This window comes from Camelus dromedarius, chromosome 2, assembly GCF_036321535.1.
Source record: "Camelus dromedarius isolate mCamDro1 chromosome 2, mCamDro1.pat, whole genome shotgun sequence".
In the NCBI taxonomy this organism is placed as follows: domain Eukaryota; kingdom Metazoa; phylum Chordata; class Mammalia; order Artiodactyla; family Camelidae; genus Camelus; species Camelus dromedarius.
Window position 1 is genome coordinate 80,638,934 of NC_087437.1, and position 19,922 is coordinate 80,658,855.

Here is a 19,922-nt window from a genome sequence, read left to right on the forward strand (position 1 = left end):
CATTGAAATGGTTACTATGAGATGAGAATAATTGTTTCTTAAATGTTTTGTAGAGTGATGGCTAAAATTGACTAGGCCTATAGTGGATTTTGAGGGAAGATTTTTAACTACTAATCTGACGAATTTAGTGGTTAGGGAATTATTCTGTAGGTTTTCTATTTCATCTTCAGAAATTTATAGAAAGTTAAATTTTTGCCAGAATTTGTTCATTTTTAATACTCTCTTCTAAATGCCTCCAGTGACTACAGATGTCTCTTTCATTCCTTGTGCCTTCTCTTATTTCTAAATTTTTCTTACCAGAGGTTTACTGACTTTTTAAAAAATCCTGCTAAAGCAAAAGCTGGCAAATTATAACTTGCAGGCCAAATCTGGCCCACTGCCTACTTTTGTAAATAAAATTTTATTGGGATGCAGCCACACCCATTCATTTATATATTGTCTATAACTGCTTTTGAGCTTACAAGGGCAGAATTGAATAGTTGCAACACAAGCCAGTGACCCATGAAACCTAAAATATTTGCTTATTTGGTGCTTTACAGAAAAACTTTGCTTATTCCTATGCCAAAAGCATAATTTTTTAAATGTTAAAAACCTGACTTTTGTGTGGAGGGTATAGCTCAAGTGGTAGAGTGCATGCTTAGCATGCAGGAGGTCTGGGGTTCAATCCCCAGTACCTCCTCCAAAGATAAATAAATGAATAAACCTAACTGCAACCCCCCCGACTTTTATGTAAGTGCTATAGTCCAGGGTTTTAGATAATTAATTGAATAAACCAATAAGGTATTAAAACTGCTTCTAACACAATTTTGAAGAAATGAATTTTACATATTGTTATTCAGCCAGAGGCATGAATTTGCTTGAAATGAATATCCTAATAGATGAAAAACTGGTTAATACCTTATAGGAAAATAAACTAAGTTTAGGGGTTTTCTTTCCTTCCCTGATAGAAATAGCTTCTCAACCTTTCACAATTCATTTGCATTTGCTATTTCTGTAAGTTAATTTCTACAGTGTTGTAAAATATTTAGTCAATAGCAGTCAAGCAGTGGTGTGTGCTCACCACTGCTTTTAACGCAGTGGAATATATATAGCCAATATTTTTCAATAACCATAAATGGAGTATAACCTTTAAAGATTATGGAACACTATTGTACACCTGAAATTGACATAATATTGTACATCCACTATGCCTCAGTAAAAAAAAAATTTTTTAAACCCTGATAAATTCTTTTTGCCTAATCCCAGGTTTTGACTAATTTTTCCTGGCACTCCTTCAAAGGACATTTATTGTTTTCTTTTATTAATTTCAGTGGCTCTTTATTATCTCATCTCCCTCTTTCTTTATTTGGGTGTGTACTCTGTTTATCTTTGTTTGTTTTAAATATGAAACTTAGCCCACTTAACTCCCAACCCTTTTTTTCTAGTTTAAGCATCCAAGGCTATAAATTTCTCTTTAATACTGTAGATTTGTTACACTTACTTTTAAGCTTACATAGAGTCTGTTTTGATGTTTAATTTTGCTTAAGTAGAATGTGAGTTTTTTTTTCAGTTGGGTGCAATATTAAGTATATTGTACGTTATATCAAGCTTGTTAATTGTTAATTCTTTTATTTACTGATTGTTTTGTGTGCTTGATTTATCACTTGCTGACAAGGGCTTTAGAATGTTAACTAGTGTGATTCATTTGTCTATTTCTTACTGAATTTCTTCAATTTTTTAAATGTATCTTGAAGCCATGTTAGTAGATGCGTATGTTTAGAATTACAGCTTTATGATAAAACATCCTTTTATCATTATATAGTGACCTTTATCTTTAGTGATGCTTTTCACTCTTAGTCTATGTTAGATGCTGTTGTAAACACATTTCTATTTTTCTATTTTAGCAGCTATTGTAAATATTTTTTAGCTATGTAAACTATTTTTGTTACTGTTTGCCTAGGATATCTTTCTTCCATCTTTTATTTTCAAACCTTTTTGTATCTTTATGTTTTTGATTTTTTTTTTAAATTTGTGGTTCATTTATTATTTGGGGGGAGATTAGGTTTGTTTGTTTGTTTGTTTGTTTATTTATTTATTTATTTATTTATTTATTTATTTATTTATTTATTTATTTATTTAATGGAGACACTGGGGATTGAACCCAAGACCTCATTCATACTAAGCATGCGTTCTGCCTCTGAGCTATACCCAACCCCACAAGATGTCTCTTTAAACATCATATTTCTGTATTTTGTTCTTAGTCCAGTATGAGTACCTTTGACTTTTAACTGTCCTGCATGGAAATTGTTGGGCTTCCTAAACCCAGCAGTTGAGATTGTTCTCTCTCATTTGTTGAGAAAAATTCTCAACCAGTGTCTCTTTGAAAATTATGTCTGCCTCAGTCAGTCCAGTTAAACAGACATTCTTATTTTATATTCAGTGTCTCTTAATCTCTCTTTCATATTTTGTTCTTTTCTTTGTAGATAATTCTGGAAAATTATAGTTTACTCTTTGGCTGTGTCTAATTTGCTGTTAAATTAATTTATTGCATTTTTAAATTCCAGTTTGTTTTCCATTTTTAGAGGTTCTATTTATTTCTTTTTCAGATGCCTCTTTTAGGGACTAATTTTTATGATCTTTTGCTCTTTACTGGTATTATGCCACCTTTGTTTTCTGTATCTGATCGTAGTAGTACTTAAAATCTTTGCTTATTTGATTCATGTTGCTATCTCCTGTTCATGGTGCGTTGTTTCTTTGTGATTTTTAAAAAATATTTATATGCACTGAATTCGTATTCTTGAAAACTGTGGGAAGTCTTTGAGTCCTGGGTTGAAGGTGTTTTTTTAACAGAGAAAATATTTGATTCTTTAGGTACTGAGGGCATTACTGCCCTCCGAATTTAAAAGATTCTCAGCTTGAGGTTTTTCTTCTGACTACTAAAATGCTATATATTCAACAAAAACCCCCACCAAATTAAGTTGGCTTGTGGTCATGACAGCTCAGGGAAGATTTCTCCACCTTTTCCACTCAGTGCTAGGGTACTCACTGGATGTATTTAAAATAATGTTTTAAATTATGTTTAGGTTTTTTGTTTAAATGTGTCAATCAGGATTTCTTAGTCTGCCATACTGCTGGATGTGGAAGTCCCTATCATAGTATTTCTATCTATAACCATTGTCCACTTTAAAATTTTTTAAAATTTTGTTATAAAACATAAAATTTACCCTCCTAATGATTTTTGAGTATACAGTTCAGTGGTGTTAACTGTAGTCACATTATTGTGTAACATCTCTAGAACGTGTTCATTTTACAAAAGTGTCCGTTTTATTTTGATTAAAATGTTTTGCAGAGTGTGTGTATGTGTATGTAAAAAGGCCAGGGGTAAAAACAAAATAACAAAATTATCTGCCTATTATCTCTTGGCACTAGGATTCTGAGTGATTTTTATTTTCTTATTTTCTTTTGTGTTTTATAGTATTTTGCAGTAAACATTTGACCTGTATCTTTTTTGCGGGGGGAGGTTTATTTGAAACAGTGTTAATTCTTTCACTGGAAATTTTAATGACTTCAAACATAGACATTAAAAAGGTACCAGGTAAAAGACAAAAAACAGATTATTTTATTAGTATGTGGGGGTTTTTTTTGTAAGAAATATTCCTACTTATCTCAAGCTTATTAAACTTGGTTTCATAATTGGTAGTAATATTAATATGCTTCAGCCTATTTTTAATTATCAGCTTTGCTAAGAATGACTGAATTAGCCATGATGGTAATATTGATGTGTATAGTCTGATCAGTTTTCAACTTGATTCCTAATATATCTTACAGTTTAAGGCTTCCCTGTATACTTGTTTATCCCCTGTTTACCTGTGTAAGAGAATCACATTTTATGTATCCTGAGTCAAAACTGAAAGACACAGCAAACATGAGTTTTAAAAGATTGCTTGGCTCTCTGTATTTTAATAAAAGATCTCTTAAGATAAATTATTATGTGGGAAAAGCAAGGCACAGAAAAGTATGTGTAATATGACACCTACTGTAAGAAGGAGGAATAAGAGTATTTGCTTAAAGGAGACTCTAGAAAGCTATACAAATTCTTAATCATACTTGTTATGGAGATGGAGTTGGACTCTGCAATCTTCTGATTTTTGAATTACATGAATATTAAAAATGGCTATGATAGTGAAGTACTGAGAACTTAGAAAAGAACTGAACTGATCTTATTTTCTCACATAAAATGAGAACCTGATATCTCATGTGTATAGTAATTATTCCTTTAGACCAAGGATAAACAAACTATATCTAAAGATCAGTCCCCCTTTCCCTCCCTTTTTGTAAATCAAATTGTAACACAGCCCCACCCATTTGTATGCATATTATTTATGCGTATAAATGGGCTTCTCTTTGTAACTACAAAACAGAATCGAGTGGTTGCAAGACACTTGGTGGCCTGAAATATTTACTATGTAATTCTTACAGAAAAATTTTGCCTGCCCCCTGCCTTAGGCTTTGTTTTTAAATTTTTAGTAGTAGGAGCCTTTGTTCACAGTCAGATTTTCATATGCACTTCTATTATTAAAATACACAGCCATACTTAACTGCAGTCAGGTTAGGAGACAGGTTGGTTGAACCCTGCCTACTCACCTGCCTCCCTCTCTTTTTTTACCCTCCATTCTCCAGCAGCTGTTTCTTGAGGGGAATTTGAGGAACCCCCGGGGTTCTAAGGAGTACAGTTTGAAAATGACTGCCTTACAACAACTCTTTGAGGTAGTAAGTCTGATATTATTTTCTATTTTAGGTATTGAGAGACTCGGCTCATAAAAGTGAGTTAGTCAAGGCTTAATAAGCAACCAGGACACAAAACAAATCCAGGGTGTTTAATTGCAGAAGAAATGATCGCATTTGCCTTTATATTCTATTTTATATTGTCATAATCATATATTAATTGTTCTTATAAGGTGTCTTAGTAGTGATTTGACTTTTTTGTCCTCCATCTTTCTTGTTTCGTATAGGTTTTTGTAAGGCAAGCTTCCTTCCTTTACTAGAATTTGCCTATACTTCTGTGCTAAGTTTTGACTTCTGTAGCATGGCTGATGTAGCCATCTTGGCTCGTCATCTTTTCATGTCAGAAGTTTTAGAAATCTGTGAAAGTGTACATAAACTAATGGAAGAGAAGCAGCTAACAGTGTATAAGAAGGGTGAAGTACAAACAGTTGCATCTACCCAGGACTTACCAGCACAGAATGGAGGTACAGCACCTCCTGTGTCTAGCAGTGAGGGAGCCACAACCGCTTTATCCACTGAACTTGGGGATTGTGAAATTGTACTGCTGGTGAACGGAGAGTTGCCAGAAGCTGAGCAGAACAGAGAGCTAGGACAGCAGCCTGAGCCCCAGGTCTCTTCACAGGCTGAAGCCACTCTGTCACCTGTAGGCTGTGGAACTGATTCCCATTCTGAAATGGAGTCTGTTGACTTAGTAAGAAAAAGCAACCAGAAAGAACTAGAAACTGTAAACAGCAAAGAAGATAGCACAGTTTCCAGTACTCATCCTGAGCTTTCAAAAGAGAATGTAATCAGTAGCTCTCCAGAAAACAGCGATGTGGGAAATGACACAGCAACTGAGGATGTCTGTGCTGAAGATATTCCAGAGCACAGGCAGAACCTTGGGCAGTCTTTCAAAGACCAGGAAAACCTAGCTGAACCACCAGCAGAGACAGACCTCGGCCCTGATGATGAGACTTACAGAAGCAGGCTTCGGCAGCGTTCTGTTAACGAAGGGGGATATATCCGACTACACAAAGGAATGGAGAAAAAGCTGCAGAAGCGGAAAGCCATTTCCAAGTCAGCCGTTCAACAGGTATGATGAAAAAGGAGTTCACTTTTTAGTTTTAACTTTTAAGTTGAAAGCATTCTGTTGACAAACTTACGGTGAAAATTGGCGGGTAAAGGGGAGTGGTTGCAGGAAAGCAATTTAGTGTTTGAAATACCATTGTTAATAAGATGATGTGGATTTGAGATATTTATAATATGACTTTAAAAATCAAAATGAATATATTTAGATTGTGTTTTCTGTCCCTTAATTAGGTGGCTCAGAAATTAGTTCAAAGAGGAAAAAAGATGAAACAGCCAAAAAGGGATGCTAAAGAGAATACTGAAGAAGAAGCATCCCATAAATGTGGGGAATGTGGAATGGTTTTTCAGAGACGATACGCCCTTATAAAGCATATACTGAAACATGAAAGAGCTAGAGATTACAAGTGTCCAGTAAGTATCTGGAAAGCTACTTAAAGACGACTCTAACTCCATTATAAATAGAATCCAACTTACTGCGTCATTTTTATCTGACCATTTGTGTTTTCTCTCTGTCTCCGTTATGTTGCTATGAGTCATCTTCTGATTTGTACATGTCATTTTCTTGCCAAAAAAGAAAATTCAATGACTTACTTCTGCTTCTTTTTGATACCCTGGTAAGATGACAGTAAAACAATCATTTAAAAAATATAAGCTCATAGAAAGGCAAAAAACAGGAGACCTTGGTAACTAAATTCTGGGCTCTGATAGGTAGATGGAGTCTGATTCAGCAGATTTGAAAGCACTCATTCCCAGGCTTTCCGTAGGGGAAACTAAGAATCCAAATTGCATTGCAGAACTACCAAAAGACTCAGGAGTTAACAGTATGGGCTACCTTCAAAGTAGAGGGGACTCTGGTTGTTAGAAACGTCTTTTTAAGAAGCAAGTAAATCACTACCACCACCTTTTCAGCCAAAGATCCATCTTCTACTCTCTGAAAAAGGTAAACCATAACTGCTTTAGGGAACACTGAACAGTGAAGGTGAATGTACTGTACCTCAAACAGGGGAAAGTAAAAGCTTACATATTGAATCCTTTCAAGTTCTCTTTCCCTGCTCAAGTCCCAGAGTATTAGCCAGATCCTTAACCCTAAAGCAAAGATTTCTTAGAGATGTGAAATCTGAATCCCAGTAACAGAAGACCTAAAGATACCACTCACTAAAGCCTGTGATCAGCAATTTACTCCCCTACTTACACAGAAATTTCCAGTAGCATCAGGGGTGCAGACTCATGACAGGTATTTCATGGGGAAAAATGCAACTTGGAGGAATCCCAGACTATACAGTGAGAAGAAAACTCAAACAAACAAACAAACAACCAAAACAAAACAAAACAAAAACGACAAAGTATGATTTATATCCGAGATAAATGAAAAAGTTACCTCAGTGAAACAGTAACCAGGTACTGTGTTTTTAAAAGAGTACCTTAGGAGAACAGAAGAGTTTTTCAGGAATAATATATATAATAATAACATACAAAAATCTCAGAAAAATAATTGACTAAATCACCCAGAAAATAAAGCAAAAGACAAGTTAGAAGGGAGTGAAAGAAATTTAGAAGATTGGTCTAGGTTGTCTTCTCATAGCCAGATAATTCCAAATAGAGAGCATGGAGAGAGAGAAAGAACGCGTTAGTGCAGTAAAGAAAAATTTCAGAACTTTAGAATGCCAATCACCATGGATGAAAATAAATCTGTGCCAAGATATATTATGGAATTTCAGAACCAAGGGACAAAAAATCTTACAAATGCAAGAGAGAAAAAAGATGGTCAGGCCGATGGAAAGGGAAAGGACAAGAATGGCACCAGTACTTTTGGTGGCAGCAGTAGGGTCTAGCAGACAGAGGCACGATGTCTTTACAGCACTGAGAGGGAATCAATCAGTTCTAACTTGGAATCAACAGTCAAGCTATATTTGTGATGGTAGAATAAGAGCTGTTTCAGATACACGTTGTCTGCATAGTTTTACCTCCCAAACTCCCTTTCTCAGGAAGCTATTGGCAGAGATGTTCCACTAAAATGAGCAGGACATGGGGAGTGGGAAGCTTGGAGTCCACATCTGTGAGGAGTCTGAGCATGGGACACATCCACCCTAGATCGTTGACATAGTTCTTTGACAGAGATCTCCCACAAGGTGATGTGTTTTCTACCTTCTCTCAGCAGATGAATGAGGGAAGGGTTTGATGATGATGAATTAGTAAATACAAAGAGAAATAGGGGAAATAGAAGACAAAAAGTCAAATATATGTATGTATATGCATGACTGGGGCATTGTGCTGTACACCAGAAAGTACATGACCGTACTTCAATTAAAAAAAAAGGAAAGAAATTTCTGGAGTTGGGGAAGAAAGGAAAGAGAGTCATACTGTACAATATGGCCTGGCTGTAATAATATTTACATCATTTAAATAATGTAAACACTGAAGGTGATCTCATCAAAATGACAACAAAGCTGTATTGAGAAAGGGTGACGGCAAGGATTTGCGTGCGTGTAAGGAGTGGAGAGTTGAAGGAGGGAGTCATTGCCCATTATTCATATTACTTAGAGTTAACAAAGATAATCATCAAAAGAGTCAAAAAAGTAGAGGTAGTGAACCAACAGGCAGTTTTATTTTTAAAAAGTTTTGTAGACTGACAATATATAACATTGATTTTAAAATAAAGAACAAAAACTTCAACAGCTACAGGGTAAAATCCAAAGACTATTACAGTTTTATCCTACTTTTTCCAGCCCCTATTTTTGCTCCACCTGACAACTGTTAGTTCTCATATAATGGTTGTATTCTTGTCTTTGCCTGTATGTTACAGTTCCTTCCAGAACCAGCCTCACTGATGACGCCTTTCCTTACTGATTGCTCCTTCTCACATCCTGTCTCTGTGGTTAGATTATAACCCTCTGCAGAGAGGAGCCGGGTCTGTCCCTTTTATCTATGTACTCTGGTCCCTAGCATACTGCCTTTTACATAATATATGTCTTTTGATTTATATAATTGTAACAAAGAAATGGAAAGTTGTTTCACTTAACATTTGTAATGGAAATATATTCAGACAGAATTTTATTTACTTTTTCTTTTAGTTGTGTAAAAAACAGTTTCAGTACAGTGCCTCATTGCGAGCACACCTTATTCGACATACGAGGAAAGATCCACCTCCTTCGTCTTCTTCCAATTCTACATCTAATGAGGCATCAGGATCATCATCTGAGAAGGGCAGAACCAAACGAGAATTTATATGTTCCATATGTGGAAGGACATTACCTAAATTATATTCTCTTCGAATACATATGTTAAAGCACACAGGTGTAAAGCCACATGCATGCCAGGTAAAGCCGCAACATTAATTTTGTTATTTAAAGAAGATTCAAACTTAACTGGTGATAAGACTGGTTGGTTCTGGAGTCACCCTTTTGTAAAATGTTACAGGAATTCCATAACTTCTTCAGTTTGTTGCCTAGGTCAAGGGTGATTCCCAGTTGTGCTCTTTAGTTTCTTGTCTGAAGTTGTTATTTGAAATGAATGTATTTAGGTTATTTATGAAACTTGCTAGGATTCGAAGGAGGTACTGGGTGAGAATAACCAATTCATCATCCCCGTCTTCACTTAACCTTCAGCAGGACCAGTCTGAACTGGAAGGGAACGAATGGCTCAAACAAATCTGCTTAGCAAAAATTCTGCCTAAGCTGTGTAGCCTTCTCTAGAGCTGAGGTCTGAGGGTTCCTAAATGCCGAAATGTGATTCCTAAGTAAAGAATCCTGGGATTAGCCAGCTCTGGGCTATTTAGAAACAAAATTTTCTAGTGGCATCTGTAGCCTTGCATATAAGAATGACCCACTGTTTTGATTAATAAACAGTTTGGGAACCATTGAGATTTTTAATGTTTCTCTCTCTCTCTTTTTTTTTTTTTAAGCTTTTTAATATATGAAAAAAGAATGTAAGAGAATAGAATAGACCCTTTGGTACCTTTCACCCGGCTTCAGTAGCTATCAGCACACGGTCAATTGTTTTATGTGTGTTGTCCCTCCTTTACTTCCCACTCTCTTCAGTTATTTTGCAGCCAAGTCCTAAGTATCATTTTATTCATAAATTTAAAAACTAAGTGTTAACTGGGCCTCTGGTCTTCTAGTATGGCACTGCTCAAAATGTGTGGTTCATGGAAGATAAGTACAAAAATGGAGAATAAACATGTAGAAACTGTCATGGCATTTTGACATTGTTGCGACATTTTTATTGTGTTTAACAAAAAACCTCTCTCCAGTGGACTGGAGAAAGAAAGAAACTGGTTCCTCATCTCAGTTCCTTCTCAGAGAGTTTGAGAAGCACTGTTCTGGCTGGTACAGCAGGAAGTGAGTGTGTTGTTCTTGATTAGGCTCCTATGGCTCTTGTAATTCAAGGTATACTGTTTACCGGTCTCACAAAGGACAGGGATTTCTTCGGTACTGTTCTGAGTTCGTCCAAAGATCACATGGATGTAAAAAATAAATAGCAGTATTTGTAAAATACTGAATCAGAAGATGATCAGCCAGCTAAAATCCTTGACCCTTGTTTCAGCTTTGTCATTCTGTTTCTTTTTTAGGTTTTTTTATTTAAATGGCTTACTAGTTTCTCTGTCCTCATTCTTCAGAAACAGCCCCTATCTCTCTTTCTGTTTTAATGGTTTAAACACCTGTGCTGTCTTAGGTCTGTGGAAAGACTTTCATCTACAAGCATGGTCTAAAATTACACCAGAGTCTCCATCAATCACAAAAGCAGTTCCAGTGTGAACTGTGTGTTAAGTCATTTGTTACCAAACGGAGTCTTCAGGAACACATGAGTATTCACACAGGTAATGAGAAATTCATATTGACCTGATTACACACTATATACTCTTTGTTATTATATTGATTACACAGTAAGTATTTTGGAAATTGTATTGATATACTAATGGCTATATGCGTGCAGTTTTTTATTAATGAGAGTAAAGTTTAAAAGTTGTTAAATCAGTGATGAGCAGGAACGCAGGGCAAATGTTGAGTTGAGGCTTCAAGACCCATCAGGGCAGTAGGGAAAAGTCAGATCCTGGGGACTCTTTGGGAAATTAGCAGAGTAAAGAGACTGTGGCAGAGGGGCACATGACACCCACTGCAGTCGCCCACTGAGTGCAGTTTGCTGCTGCCATGTGGCTCTAGGGGTCTGTCCCCAGAGACTTGGGTGCCATCAGGTTCCAGTTCTGGTCTAGGACCCCAGCCACCTCCAGCCTTGTTTTTCCACCTGTACAGGAGGCGAAGGGGACCTCTTGACTCTGCCAGGCAAAAAAATGCTAATTTTACAAGCAAATCCTGTTATTCATTCTAGTTAAGCGGGTTTAACCCAGAGGGTCTCAACCAGGGCAGTTTGTCCCCCCATCCCCAGGGGCAATGTCTGGGGATATTTGTGATTGTTACAACTAGGGGGTGCTCCTGGCATCAAAATCTGGAGGCCAGGGATGCTGCTCAACACCTTACAATGCACAGGACGTCCCCCAAACCGAGCCCCAAATGTCCACAGTGCAGGGGTTAGAAGACCCTGGTTTAACCCCATTGCTAAGCAAGGAGAAATATTCAAGTTTAAAATGACCCTGCTCAATCTTTCCATTTTGTCCCTGCTGCCCTCCTGGAAGAACCAAGGAATCCCCTGCCAAGATCCATGAAATGTCTACCCTGGGAGGGAGGGGAAAACCCACCTCCTAGGGTCCCCACTACTGCTCAGCTCCTCAACCCTGCAGGATCCTGAGAGTCCAACCCCATGTTTCTCTTCTGAATTTGCAAAGCATTGCCTGGTGTCCCAGTCTATTCCTGCGTAAAACAACACTCTGAGAAACCATTTTGCTTGAAGCTGGTCATTCTCTTTTCTAAATGAAAACTCAGATTAATATGTGCTTTAATTTAACTTTTCTTTTTAAGACATCTTTCCATCTGCGGATGTCCCACTCAAATGCTAGTCAAGTGTCCCTGTTATGCTGGTTATTTTTTAAAATGCTCTTTAATTGACATGTTGTTAAAAGCAATGCCTAGATTTTCTCCATCTAAAAACTGAATCTCTTCAGCATACTTCTCTTATTTATTCTTGCAGTTTCTCAATGCAAACACATACACAAGTAGTAGGGACATAGAATGGTGCAACTGCTTTGCAAAACATTTTGGTGGTTTTTTAAAACAGAATTACCCTATAATCTAGGAATGCCACTTCTGAGTATATACAGAAGAAAGTGGAAGGCAGAGCCTTCACACCCACATTCATAGCAGCATTATCCACAATAGACAAAGGGTGGATACGACTCAAGTATTCATCACCAGATGAATGTACAGACAAATGTGGTCCATCCATGCAACAGAATATTATTCAGCCATGAAATGGAAGGATATTCTGACATGTGCTACAACATGGATGAACCTTGAAGACATGATGCTCAGAGAATCCAGACACACAAGGATCAAAAAGAAACAAAAAGTTGTTAAATCTAGTTTCAGAGCTATCTTACTAGTGTAAAAATATTCATTGTTTCCCTCAGTGTAGAAAAATGTATGTCAAGTATGAAATAAAAATCATTTAGATCCAGGCACCTAAAGAGATGGTCTTGCTTTTAAAAAGCTAAGCAGTAGGCAGATAGAACTGTCATCATGCAAGGTGGCTAATAATTGTATTAGAATTTTAGTCCACACATACTTATTTTCAGATGTTTAAAGCAGTCGTGTGGAAATGGCTAATGAAGGGTAGGTAACCTGCTCTAGAACTTGTCTGCAGCTCTACACGGTTATAATCCAGGTGATCCTGCAAGCACATCACCCTCTTCGGGTAGTAGTAGCCTTGCTAGTACTGTGCTAGTGAGGAAATAGGAATTTTGACATAGTTTGCTATTCTTAGAAGGCGGATGCCAAATGTTATAGCTTCCGTGTCCCCTTGATAAAATAACTTCTGAAATATGACATAAAGCATTCTGTTGGAAGAGCCTCTAATTGCTGGATTTGGTTTTTATTTTTCATAGGCGAGTCCAAGTACCTTTGCGCAGTTTGTGGAAAGTCTTTTCACAGGGGCTCTGGACTCAGCAAGCACCTAAAGAAACACCAGCCAAAGCCTGAGGTTCGAGGCTACCATTGTACTCAGTAAGTATTTAGTATGTGAACCTTTCAGTTACTTTCCTTTTGTTCGTATTCAGTTTATTTGGAAGTTGAAAAGAAAACACTTGAGGTGACTATAGTTGATAACACTGTATTGTATGATTGAACTTTGGTAAGAGAGAAGAATGTGAATATTCATATGTAATTTTCCATATATAGATACACACACATATCTGAGGTGTTGTGTTAACGAGTGGGAAGAATCCTTTCATGGTGTATACATCTGTTAAATCATCACAGTGCACTTTTAACTTGTCCACCTTTTTGGGGGAGAAGGGGTTGGGTTTGTTTATTTATTTGTTTGTTTATTTGTTTGTTTGTTTGTTTTTTAATGACAGTACTGGGGATTAAACCCAGTGCTAGGCATGCACGCTACCACTGAGCTGTGCCCTCCCCCACAATGTACACTTTAAATGTCTTATAATTTTATTTGTAAATTAAACCTCAGTAAAACTGAAAAAAAAACAAGAGAATGAAGATAATATTAAACTATCATTTGTCCTTGATTTTAATCAGTTTTTTTTTTTTGGTCAGAATGTTCCTATTTATGTAACAGTTTTATTTAGCTATAAATCTCATACCATGCTATCACTTCATCTAAAATGGTTTAAAGAGATTCTTCGAATGTGCTCTCTGGGGGTGGGCCCCGTAGGAAAGAAGGGTCCCTGATGCCCCCAGGAGTTTCTTCCTAGGCAGTTCCTCTGCAGTACTGGGCCCTCTGCTAGTTTGGCCTTTATTCAGACTCCTTTCTCCCTCTTTTCATTTTCCATAGCCTCCTGAAATCTCTTTTTTATCATTGAAGTAAAATTCGTGTAACAAAATTCATCATTTGAAAGTGTGTAATTCAGTAGCTTTTAGTACATTCACAGTATTGTGTTAGCATCACTGCTAATTCCTGAATGCCTTCAGTACCCTACCAGGCAGTTTACAATTCTGCCTTGGTCTTTTCCTGTTTGTGCTGTCAGCCATTGGTGAGAACTTAAGAAGAACTTTTCAGGTCTTCTCTGAGCATGTGCCCAGCCCTGGGCAACTGTGTGGACTTAACAGACTCCTGGGAATATGTGAGAGTTTTTCAAAGCCCTCATTCCCCCAATGCATCTCATTCTCCAGCCTTTCCTCCCAAGCTTTTGGTTTGTACATTGTTTGCACCGAACTGCTTGTTCCTTGCCCCAGTGGCAGTGGCTAATATTTTTGCTTTTAAATGTTTTTAGCAAACTCTTCCTCCCCACTCCTTACCTCTCCCTTAGTCGTCAGCCCTGAGGGAATTACGCTAAATAAAAGCAAGCCCTTTGAAGGGCAAGGAGTCACCAGATAGCTGAACATAACCACAGTTCTGTGAGAATGAGTCCCTCTGGTACTAGGAACCCATAGTGGGAATGCAGTCTGTCCGACCACTGAGCTGAGGAGCAGGGGATGGGGCCAGGGTAAGTTGAAATGCCACATAGCTCTCTTATGGAGATTCAACAGTTTTTTCCTCGATTAAATGTTTACCTGGTTGCTGTAAACTTTTAATTAGTTTCCAGAGTTCCAATAAAATTGATTCTGACAGTTTTTGCCAGTTTGTCCCACTGCTTTTGTGGAAGGATGGGCTTTTGGAGTTACCTACTCTGCTGTGTTTGCTGATGTCACTCTGATGAGTCTTATTTTAATATAAAGAGTTTTATTATTCATACCCTTTTTTTGCATTTTTTGAGGGGAGGGGTGGTTAATTAGGTTTATTTATTTATTTAATGGGGGTACTGGGGATTGAACCCAGTACCTCCCGCTTCATACATTTTTAGTTGTAAATGTAAGAAAACCCAACTTGAATGAAAGGTTAGGTCTGGGAATCTGAATGGTTTAATGTAAATTGGATTCAGATTCATTAGCACTTGATGCCTCTGAGGCTCCAAGGCAGTGATTTCAGCCTCACATTCCTTACGACCTGCAGATTGTCAAGCTGCTTTTCAAGTGGTTCCTATAAAAGCCCTGAGGTTCACTCCCTTTGGATTTGGTTGAGTCACTTGGTTCTCCCTGAACGGATCACTGTGGCCAAGAGAATGCTGTGCTCTGGTTGACCTAGCCCTTAGTTGCTCTATCCTTATGGTCAAGAGTGAGGCCTACCCCAACATGGACAGAGAATGGGAAAGGGTGAAAAGGGATGTATAGTGGGGACCAGCTGAGGTTGAGGAGGAGATAGAAAATAATGGTCTGTAAAACCTTTGGGATCTGTGCGGGGTCCTTTCCTGTAATCTTTGGAGTCCTTTGGAGCTAAAAGAGCTTAAGACCCTGCAGCCTTGTTGCAGTCTTGGAATACTAGGAATTTTTTTGTTTGTTTTAAATTGGGATCATCTTACAGAGTTCTAGAAACCCAAGAATATACTGAATTCTTGGAAACTTTTAAAAGAAGAATAAGCTAATGCAGTTGGATGAGTGAACTTTGTTATTGCAGATGTGAAAAAAGTTTCTTTGAAGCTAGAGATCTTCGCCAGCACATGAACAAACATCTTGGCGTGAAGCCATTCCAGTGCCAGTTTTGTGATAAGTGCTACAGTTGGAAGAAGGACTGGTATTCCCATGTGAAATCTCATTCTGTTACTGAGCCTTACAGGTGGGTAAATTTGAGGAGGAGCTGAACTTAATTGAGATACATATGTACTTGGTATAATTCTTATGGATACTGGTGCTTTGAAAAAAATAATTTGGTTTTTCCCTTATTTTAGGTGTAATATATGTGGCAAAGAATTTTATGAAAAGGCACTGTTCAGAAGGCATGTAAAGAAAGCTACCCATGGGAAAAAAGGAAGAGCAAAGCAAAACCTGGAACGGGTGTGTGAGCAATGTGGGAGAAAATTCACCCAGCTGAGAGAGTATAGGAGACACATGAACAACCACGGAGGTAACTGTGCTTACGGTAGTTCTGTGTGTTTGCCTTTAAGTAGAGTAAAAGCCTGTCCAGTAGTAACTCTCCCTTTACCATTCCTCTTGCCTAGTGTCTCACCTCCCTTGACAAAGAGATTAATCCCATGTTGTGGACGATTTATTCAAGTGATAGAGGTGATCTTGAACCTGACTACCTAATTGTTGTTTGTGTAGATAGATTCCTTTTTTAGTGAGCTTAATATTCCGTATCAGCATTTTTATTCTGAAAGAGACTACTTGAAGCTTCTGGTTCCTTATTTAGGATTATAGGATTGCGCTGAAGGTTAAAAGAGACTAGTCACGGAAACTTAGAATTGTCTCTCAGTAACTTCCGTCCATGGGAACATCTTTGCAGAGATTATAGTCCAGAATCTGCTTTATTCTGAGGGAAACCATTCAGTCCTAAATAAAGGATCACCATAGTCAAGATAGAAAGGTTTATGGGCTACTGTACTTAAAGAAAAGCACTATTTATCAGGCAACTGTGATGCATTTTGGTCCTTGGCACCTCACCACACACACCTCTTTTCTTCCTTTTTTAATAGGAGTTAAGCCATTCGAGTGCTTAACATGTGGAGTAGCTTGGGCTGATGCCCGATCTCTGAAACGCCATGTCAGGACACACACTGGTGAACGGCCCTACGTCTGTCCTGTGTGTAGTGAAGCCTACATAGACGCTCGGACACTCCGTAAGCATATGACTAAATTCCACAGAGATTATGTGCCTTGCAAAATTATGCTGGAAAAAGATACCCTTCAGTTTCATAACCAAGGAACTCAAGTGGAGCATGCTGTTAGCATCTTAACAGCAGATATGCAGGAACAAGAAAGCAGTGGTCCTCAAGAACTTGAAACTGTGGTAGTGACAGGAGAAACTATGGAAGCTCTTGAAGCTGTTGCAGCTACTGAAGAATGTCCCTCAGTCTCTACACTTTCTGACCAAAGTATTATGCAAGTGGTTAATTATGTGTTGGCACAACAGCAAGGACAGAAGCTGTCTGAAGTTGCAGAAGCTATTCAAACTGTTGAAGTGGAGGTGGCACATATTTCAGAAACAGAATGAATGTAGTAATGGAGATAAAAGGAAATGACATCTCACATATACTGAACTTGCAGGATATTTGTTTACAGCACTATGTGACTATCCGCCTGGAGTCTGTATGTCGGGGCTCTGGGCTATTTGGTGGTGTTTTAACATTTCTAAACAGTTTGGCTAATAGGGTCTGTAGAAAAGTCCACTTACTGTAAAGAAATTGAAAACAAATCTATTTGATGGCAGTGGTTTATCATGGTATAGTTTTTATGAATTAATGTTTATAAAGAACTGTACTAAATTTAAAACTGTACAGTTCTATTTGCATTTTGACGTTATTATATCCTTTGAGTTTGAAAGGCTGCACCAATTGGCTTTTCTTTTTCTCAAAATATAGCGGTTCTGTGATTTCATTTGCCCTGTTTATGGATTAAAAATTCTAATATAAAATATTTTAGTAGGATGCATTAGGTATACTACATTTTTTAAATGCTTCAAGTCTATGATTCTTGACTTACTATTTATTTTAACCCCTTATAAAGTCAGGGATATTCTTTATTCTGTTTTAAAGCACTTAATGAGTTATGTGTTGTAATCAAGTTTGCACAGTAAACTTAATCTATGTGGGGAACCCTTAAATGAATAGCTAATTTTTTTAATGCCATTAAAATGCATGAAATGCCTATTAAAGCCTTACTGTCCTTCCTGGCAAGTAAATTGACCATAAGCAAAGAACACTGTTATTAAACTGTTGATGAGAAATTTTTCCTTGATAACATGAGACAATAAATGGGGGGAAAAAAGTTAAAGCTAGGTTTAGTATGTTTGCAGCTTTTGTATCATGTTTAATTGTTCAATTTTGTTGAAAAACTGCAGTCTAGAAATAGGATAGTAATATAGACATTTACAGCGGTCCTGTGGATACCATCTAATTATCAAGCAATTTCAGAATAATAAAAATTCTTCACTTTAGCCCTCATTATAATATACTACTTAAGGAAATTGATTATGGCCCACCAAATTGTTGAAAGTAAGTTTTTTAAAAGTTGCCTGAGAATTAAATTGAATTAATTTGTGTGTTTGATTTTTAAATTCCCACCTCTTTATGCTTTCTAATTTTCTGATTTTCAAAATAACCATGGGGAGATGCCATGTTTCCCTCCTCTGGGAGACCACCACTCAAGCTATAATTGTTAAAATTAAACTTTAAGTATTAGAAGCTAATATAAGGTGTAAAATTAAGATATAAGCAAATCACATGTAAGTCATTCCTAAAGCACAAGAAAAGAATGTGCCTTGATGTACATATATTAAGATGCTTATTCCAGTTTACTTTAAAAATGGCTTAAAAGATAAAGAATAAATGTGATGCCATGCATGCACTATACCTGCATATGTAATATTTGCATTTGCAAATTTCTCATTGTTTCAATAGCTGTGTGGCTGACTTTCAATTTTAAGTGAATTGACATACAGTCTATAGCTTTATAATGGCTGCTTGTTTATCATATCTTTCAGTTAGTGAAAATGTATTTCAACCTAAAGTTTGGAATTGTGTCTTTGTGTTCCATCTCGTCACCATTGTTATTAGATTTAGTTAATTGTGTAAGACCATTAATGTATGTCATAAATGTGTAAATAAAAGATGTTGAATCTTGTTTAAAGCAGAAGCTTTGGAGTTGAGCTTGTCACTGTTTTCATAAATCAGTTGCTATTATTTGCTTCCCATTTTCTTTCTTTTTATTTTTTTATTTTTTGGGGGAGGAAAGTAATTAGGTTTATTTATTTATTTTTTAGAGGTGATACTGGGGAATAGAACCCAGGAACCTCTGTATGCTACTACACATGCGCTCTACCACTTGAGCTATATCCCACCCCCAGTTGCTGTTATTTGATATGTTATTAAGTTGATTGACATTTAAAGGGAAGAGAAATTGAACATGTTAAAAAAATAACCATTGGGGAACACATACTATTAAAACTACACTCAAACATAACCTTACCTCAAAATTAAAAGTAGTGCGATTAACTGCCAACTTCGGAGAACTTAAGTGTGTGGAATTATACAAATTACATATAGAAACAAGTGTTAAGATTCCAAAAATTAAGAGTTTCGTATTTCCATCAGGGAAACTTTTCTATTTAATTTATAACAATTCCTTTTTAGAAATACGCATTGTTTTGTTGTCATCAGATGACTTTCCTCAAACTGTGTGTAGCCCTGATTAAATCTGCTTGTTACTGCTGTTTGTTTCATTAAAAGCTAGTGTCTAGTTAACATAATTTCACAAGGTTACCTAAACTGCTGGACTTAGAGTTAATCCAGACCTTCAGTGTCTTGTCTTTTTTTTTTTTTTTAAGTAGCATTGATTTGGAACTAATGTTTGGAACATAGTAAGTCTTTGTCTCCCCTGGTCCTATAAATCTATCAGTTATAGTTTGTAGTGGCTTGTGGAGCAAAGATGCATAGATAACTTGTTTGTTTAATTATTGTAAATGTACCTATCTTACAGTCTTTTAGCTCAGATTTGAGGTTGAATACTGCTGTTTATTGGATTTCTCCAGTTATATAAATGTTAGAGCATAGGCTTGTCTCCAGTAGGGCCTTATCTGGAATCCTGCTCCACCCACCTGGGTGGAAACTGGTCCTTCCAGATCAGTTTATGATTGCTTCTGCTAGATTGCCCCAAGATTATCGATAGCTAGGTATTATTTTTATATTAATTTTTCAGACTGTGGTTTCCTAGACCAACCACTGTAAATTTGGACATGTAGACTAGTGTGAGAGCAAGCTCACTATAATAAATCTTTCAAGAGAGGCTGTTTGCGCACCTTGTACCCAGCCTGGGGCAAATATCTTTGTGCTGGTAAATGGGAGTTTTTTCTGGTTGGTTCTTTGTGTATGATTCTTAGTTCCAATCTCTGTGGACCTCAATCCTGCCTGTCAAAATCCAGTCCTTTGAAACTGACAGTCCCATCAATCACAAAGCTACTACAGTTTCAACTCAGTTTCTCCAATTTGGGGACCC

General features: G+C 37.0%; 1 protein-coding gene across 1 annotated transcript in view; it reads left to right on the top strand.

Annotated features, from left to right (window-relative positions):
* Positions 1–18,557, top strand: part of ZBTB11 (zinc finger and BTB domain containing 11) — a 29,078-nt gene extending 10,521 nt beyond the window's left edge. Inside the window, exons 4-11 of the mRNA XM_031456445.2 lie at positions 4,992–5,836; positions 6,064–6,243; positions 8,904–9,149; positions 10,504–10,648; positions 12,827–12,944; positions 15,391–15,549; positions 15,662–15,837; positions 16,406–18,557. Of these exons, the coding sequence (XP_031312305.1) occupies positions 4,992–5,836; positions 6,064–6,243; positions 8,904–9,149; positions 10,504–10,648; positions 12,827–12,944; positions 15,391–15,549; positions 15,662–15,837; positions 16,406–16,923 (2,387 nt within the window). The 3' untranslated portion in view covers positions 16,924–18,557. The remainder of the gene's footprint in view (positions 1–4,991; positions 5,837–6,063; positions 6,244–8,903; positions 9,150–10,503; positions 10,649–12,826; positions 12,945–15,390; positions 15,550–15,661; positions 15,838–16,405) is intronic.
* Positions 18,558–19,922: the final 1,365 nt, after the last annotated feature.